Source organism: Pholis gunnellus (genome assembly GCF_910591455.1).
Source record: "Pholis gunnellus genome assembly, chromosome: 6".
Classification (NCBI taxonomy): domain Eukaryota; kingdom Metazoa; phylum Chordata; class Actinopteri; order Perciformes; family Pholidae; genus Pholis; species Pholis gunnellus.
Window position 1 is genome coordinate 5,811,081 of NC_136532.1, and position 6,777 is coordinate 5,817,857.

The window sequence follows — 6,777 nt, forward strand, 5'->3', positions numbered from 1 at the left end:
TGACTTCAGTATCACGGTGTGCGTTTTTGTTGCGCAGGATTAGCCGGTACGACAGCACGCGGTGACGTCACCGAACGTGACAGGAAGTGCTCAGCTGCTCACAGTCAGTTGATAGAGCAACAACGTCGTCTACAGATCCAACGGTCAAAGGTTTGTCTTTTAAATTGATCATACCTATGCTCATTACAGTTTTACTTTAGAGGAGAGAAACGTCAATGTTGCTACTGCAGCATAATGTTTTCATAGGTGTGGTTATTTAGTTAGCTTGCAATCCTCGTTGATTAACGTGAGCAACCAGCCAACACCCCGTAGCTAACTCTTGTAACATAACGTTAGCTACCGGAGCAATAGTGTCATTTACATTTGTCACTATGACCCAGTAGGTGTTTTAGCTTTTTGATCGCGTGAAACACGTTGACAGCTGAAGCTGACAACCTAAGGAAAGCGTTCACTAATTCCTCTCATAATTGGGAAACCATTTGTCAAATCAACATGTCAGTTGGTCCTTAAATAGTTTCTTAGAATGTTTACTGTAAGGTTTCAACTAAGCATTATTATCAGAAGTGATACATGTATGCTTCATCTATCTATTAGTAGCTAACCAGATAGTTTTATAACTTTATAACTGTGTTGATTGTTTAATGTTATTGTTTTAATTGTATTGTTTGTTTTTAAATGTTATGCACCACCCGCCATGACAAATTCCTTGTAGGTGCAAACTTCCTTGGCAATAAACGGTTCTGATTCTGATTCTGATGTCAAAAGATTATAAATTCAAGTTACAACAAAATCCAGTAAATAGAATATTTGCATTGTTGTGATATGAAATGAAGATAAGCAACTCTTGACTTTTGTGAGTCTGTATTCAGAATGTTTTTTTCAATAGATCAGTAAAGTGAATTGATTATTAAAACTAAAATCTATTGATTAACTTCTGGATGGTCAATTTTGTTAGTCCCCACTGTCCGGCTGCTCACAGAGAGAAAACTCTCTGTTGAGCGTGACAGTTCATTCTTGAGCTCAGAAATAGTTGATGAAAACAATGAGATGCGGTGGAGAGCTCTGGAAATGGCTACTACTGTAGACCTTGAGTTGAGATTATTTTGTCAAAACTGTGTGTGTGTGTGTGTGTGTGTGTGTGTGTGTGTGTGTGTGTGTGTGTGTGTGTGTGTGTGTGTGTGTGTGTGTGTCACAGTCACAGTCACAGATGGCCTACCCTAAATCCCACAACCCGTTTGCGGACGATGAGGAGGACGATTTCAAGCCCAAAAGAAGAGAGTTCGATGATGATGATGACGACGACGACGACAGTGGGCTCAGCGAACCGGAGAGGAGACAGCAGTACCTCCAACGGCAAGTGATGCACACGGCTAGGTCTGCTGTGGACAGCAGTCACCGTTCCCTCGGACTCATCTATGAATCGGAGAAGATTGGTGTGGATACAGCAGAGGTGCGTCAAACTAGTAATCGGCTTTAACCTGCCACGCAGAAGATTATATTGTCCCTGAGAGGGTGACAGTGAACAAAAAAAAAATGCTATCTATCTATTTAAATCTCTTTCTTTGTCTCTGTAGGAGCTGGTTAGACAGGGTGAGGTTCTGAAGAGGGCCGACAAGGTGATGGACAACATGGATCAGGACCTGAAGACCAGCCAGACGCACATCAACGGCATCAAGAGCATGTGGGGCGGCCTCGTCAACTACTTCAAGGGCAAGCCAGAGACAAAGCCACCACCTGAGGAGCCGAAGGCCTACCAGGCCAACGACAGGTAAGATTCAGCACTCTCTTCTCAGAAATCTTTATTTATTACATTTTCAATAATATAATACAAATTCCAAGCTGGCACAAAATGTTAACGTTGATGTGGCGAAAGATTTTAGACCAGATTCAAACACGGTTGAGAGATGATAGATATTGTACCAATGGCAGGATACAAGAGGAAATATGATCTGTGATTTAAGGTTTCTGAACTTATTTGACCACCTTTGCTCTAACTGAATAAAATTCTGCTTCGCCTGTTTAATCATCACAGCCACACATTTAGTTTACACAATAATAAAATACATCTTGCCAACAACACGGGTCAATTGCTAACATTTTCAGGCAGGTATGCAACAAAACTAAGACACCTTTATGTTTCTATAAACACTGAATGAAAATAATGTCATTTACGCCCATGATATTACGATATAGAACAATATAATGTCTTCACTTGCATGAGTTTGAGAGTTCTGGCGCTGAGTTGTAGGTCACATTTGTACAACAAAGCCCTCCATAGCAATCACTCGTATTTTTGAGTAATGTAATTCAACAGCTTCTCACCATTGACTGTCCTTCACTAAAACGTCTGAACCGGGCTTATCTGATTTTCTCAGATTACAGACTGCCATGTCCAGCAGCAGAGGACACGAAGATGAGTACCAAGCCAGCCACCCCAATCTAAGAAAGCTGAACACGGGAGGTAAGAGATTGTCGCGAGAACCCTCAGCGGGGCGTAACCGGTAACACGACCCGGCTGCCATCGTTACAGCTTTCTGTCTTCCAGGGTTCGGAGCGTCCGCCTCAATCGATGACAACTCACCTGGCAAGAATGGATACCCTCAGAACAGACACCTCAGGGAGGCTCACCAGACCCTCGACAATAATTTAGGTAAAAAACATTTTCACCGTATTAATTCTCTTGTTATTTCTCCTTGATGTTATTATACGGAGATGAAAGCTTTTAGTACTGTTTTAAGTGCTTATTCTTTTAAATGAGCTAGGTATTGATATGTACATTTATTTTGCCGCAATTTGCCATCCACTCCCCTCTAAGTATTGTCCGCCAGTCCCCAGTTTAACTAACGTCCGGTGTGTCTCCCCCCCCCCCCTGAACGACCTAGATGAGATGTGCGGCGGCTTGAGCAGACTGAAGAACCTCGGCCTCGGTCTGCAGTCCGAGATCGAAGACCAAGACGACTCCATTGATTCTCTGATGAACAAAGTGGACAAGATGGATGTTAAGATCCACAACACGAACCAACAGATTAAAAACCTCAAATAAAACAAACGTTTGGGACTCGCAGAGACGGAAGATGGCAAAAGGTCGTCCTCTCATCTTGGCTCTCCATCCTATATTCTGTTGAATAAGCAGCGTGTTCTTTTCCTGCTGGTTTTAGACATTTCTATCCCTTTTTTATTTTCCTCTTGGGGATTTACTCATTCATTTCCATGTCAGATCTGTCCATAACGTCATCCTTTTACTCAGTTGCATGCTGACATTTGACGAATCCTTCCACCTCAAAGTAACTGATCTGTTAACTTGTGTGATTTTATTCCCTGTGCGTATTCAATGTGCGGTTGTTGCCAGGTAAAAAATAGTTTGTATTCTCTGTCAAGCTCCACTGAGTTGTTGGTTTCGGCGATTAGAGTTTGATCAGCTTTTCTCGATCACCAACGACGAACAATTGGCTACAACTGTCGGCAAATCGGATGAGTGTTTTGACAAATGAAGTAGAGTTTTTTTTGGAGAAAAAAAAACATGGCAAGTGTCTAAAACTGGAATGTTGTTGGTGTGTATGGTTCATTATGCCAGTGCTAACTTCCTGGACGTGCCTCCACATACGTACTAAAAACACTTTGCACGTCACTTTTTGCCTTATACACATAATATGTATGACCAGTAGACCAGCCTTTGTCTTCATCTCACCACGAGATGCTTCACTTTGTGTTATTCATTGAAACTGTATGTAGTCCGTTCATGTTCCTCCCCCTAGCTTTATACAAATAGTTTTACAGCGATGAACATTGTATTGAATTCTGCAGAATGTGAACAAGCTAGCTGTGAATGTAAATACCCCCCCTCCCCATTATTAACAGAATATAGCTTCTCTGGGAAACATTTATGAGTAGATGAACCACTTTAAAGTTGTTTTTTTTAGAAATGAAATCACAAAATTAGAGAACAATTGCGGAACCGTGGTCACATGTATTCTAACGGAAGCCACATACCCAATAAAACAACATTTAGGAGGGGAGTCTTGCCAATTGTGTTCCTGTTAAAGTGGAGCAGGAAGTCAAAAGCACCACGAGGTGGCGCCACATTTCCAGGGTGGAACTCTGCACGAGCTCCTGCCGAAAGATGCCGTCGATCATCACTCGTTTGATGGTGAATACCGACACGGTATCTAATAGTTTGAACGCGTTGTGATTTAGCAACTCGGTGATATTTTTTAGACGGGAGTGGAATAGAGGCCATATTTGAATCCCGAGTACACTTCTAACAGTCGAAAAACATATACATGAAAACTCTTTAATGCTTCTCAAAGTAAACTAAAGATCAAAACGGACCAAAATTATTCAGGGAATTTAGTTTTTTTTGGCAAAGCAGGGAAAGCTCATTTTACTGCAGTTACAATAAACCAAAAGTCCTTGAAGTATTCTGTCTCAATCCTTAAAAACAAGACACTGATGATGACCATCATAGTGTGTGTGTGTGTTTTCTATGGTTGCTGGTGTACCAGCTGTGTTGCTGTGTGTAGCTCAGGTCCTCATGTCAAGGCATCTATTCATTATCATTCCTCTGTGTCGGACCAGCTGCTCCCGCAGTGGCGACAAGCCCTTATTAGAATGACTTGCTAAGTACAGTACACACTTCCCCAAAACACACATACACACACAGAGGGGGTAAGATGGGGGTACCAACGACCGAGGGCCCCAAGCTGCAGGAGCGTTGGGTTATGTTCGAGTTGTGGATGGCTGGACGCGGATGGTGAAAGAGCCGAAGTGGGTGTGTAGGGGCACATCATTCCTATAGCTACAACCCAAAATGTGGGGATGTAAGGTTATGACAGCACATTAGGTTAGAAGGGAAGGAGTCAAAGATGTTCCAGTAGACGAGGCAATGCAGTTGCACAGATAAATCAATCCCGCCTTGCTTGAGCAGTTACCATTTTCGTTTGGGGTCACCGAAAGATGCACCAATCTAAGTTTTTTTTCAGTCAGGATGGCCGAGCGGGCCAAGGCGCTGCGTTAAGGTCGCAGTCTCCACTGGAGGCGTGGGTTCGAATCCCACTTCTGACAGCAACTGTTTATCGCCGGTTCCGTTGCCTGTAACATGATATTGTGAAAGAAGGGTCAGCAATGCTTTGCATGTTAAGGAGCATTTGACAGAATACTGCAACAGCAGCATTTGTAAGCCTCTACGTTATCAACCAGTGTAATCCTACCATGTGTCTGTATACAGTTGGCTTATATGTTGCTGTATTCATTGTTTGTAAGAAGTCTTTCAAAACAATTTCTTGACATGTCATTACTCAAATCCTTTGTGATCCTCCCAAATCCTCTGCTGAGCTTACTAAAATTCTTAACTTAGCCTGAAGTGGTTGCTGTAGCTTGTTAGCTTCATTGTCTCTGGTACCAGTGTATGCCTTCTATGGCCTCTATGCCTCCCTATGTCCTATTCCCTGCACAGATAACATACGAGCGGATGCCAAATAAGAAACTGTCTACCAAAACCTGTGTATTTTTCAAAGAGACAGTGGTTCCATGGTGTAATGGTTAGCACTCTGGACTTTGAATCCAGTGATCTGAGTTCAAATCTCAGTGGAACCTGGTTTTAAGCTAGAGTCAAGGTTAAACAATGCAACCTTTCCACATTTCGCAAAAAGTAGGATGCTTCAGGTACAAGTGAGACCGGAGAGGAGTGTCTTGGCCTTCCCCGGAGTGATCTATGAATGAAGTACTATTGACAGGGAGTAAAATCGATCGACTTAAATGATGGATGCAAACTTTTTATTCTGTCTTATAATCAGCATAAAAAAGAAGTTTGAGGGAGATTTTAACTCAGGTTCCTGCCGTTAGAGTCTACAGTGTTCGTCATCAAGGGACCCGTATACTCCTTCAGAGGTGCTTGTTGGATGTTCGACCAGCTTTGGGAACTCCATCTGTGTTAAAAAACACAAGGACCTGTGTTGGTGGGGTCAACTGATTCAAGACGTCATGTTGGCGGAACAGATTAATGCACTTAAAGGCTCATCAGATGGGAAAAGAAAGCAAACTATTTTAGAGTACTCACACACCTGATTTTTCAACTCTGGAAACGTATCATTGCAGCAACTGTTTTATGTTTTGTCGAATCCAAATCCTATTGTTGTGAGGTAAACAGTAGAAATATGGACTTAATATTACAAAGTAATGTACGAGGAATAATGTGCACTTGCATGAATGGTATACGCAGCGCCTCAAGGGAAGACGCTGCAGTGCTGCAAAAGTTGAGACATGATACATCATGGCTAGGTATACAAATAATGTACCATCTCATGACGTTTTTAATGTACTATATTATGATATTTATGATAATTTCAATTGAAGATTTTATAGCTGCATGACAGAAAGTTCTAAATGCAGGTCTCCAGATAAACGCACCACTGAGGCGACCTCAGGTGGAGGTGCATCCGACGGCGGTATAGGTCCTATAGGTTCTTTCCCTCGATTGCCATCCGTTGAGAGGGGGGGGGGGTGGTGCTGCTGGGCGGGAGGGCTTTAAACAGCTGTCTTGTCAAAAGCAAACAGTGGCCGCGCTGTGACAAAGGCCCGTCGGTGCTGGAATGCCCCCCTTTTCACCGGGCGTAATCCCAGAACACACTGCTGTCGGAGCCCATCAGGCACCCGGGCCAGAGACGGGGCCTTCCTGCCCTTTGGAAAGCGGAGTTAGCAGCCAGAGGCAAGGCAGCCAGGGTGGAGGGAGAGAGGGGGGGGGGGGGGCGTACTGGTCGGGCTGACGGCACTCTATTGCCA

General features: G+C 43.3%; 1 protein-coding gene across 1 annotated transcript; it reads left to right on the forward strand.

Annotated features, from left to right (window-relative positions):
- Window positions 1–92: 92 nt before the first annotated feature.
- On the forward strand, window positions 93–5,187 carry snap29 (synaptosome associated protein 29). Its single transcript, XM_079161842.1, has 6 exons — window positions 93–150; window positions 1,196–1,450; window positions 1,575–1,768; window positions 2,376–2,461; window positions 2,546–2,650; window positions 2,883–5,187. The coding sequence occupies exons 2-6, from the start codon at window positions 1,208–1,210 to the stop codon at window positions 3,041–3,043; spliced, it is 789 nt and encodes a 262-aa protein (XP_079017968.1). The 5' UTR covers window positions 93–150; window positions 1,196–1,207; the 3' UTR covers window positions 3,044–5,187.
- Window positions 5,188–6,777: the final 1,590 nt, after the last annotated feature.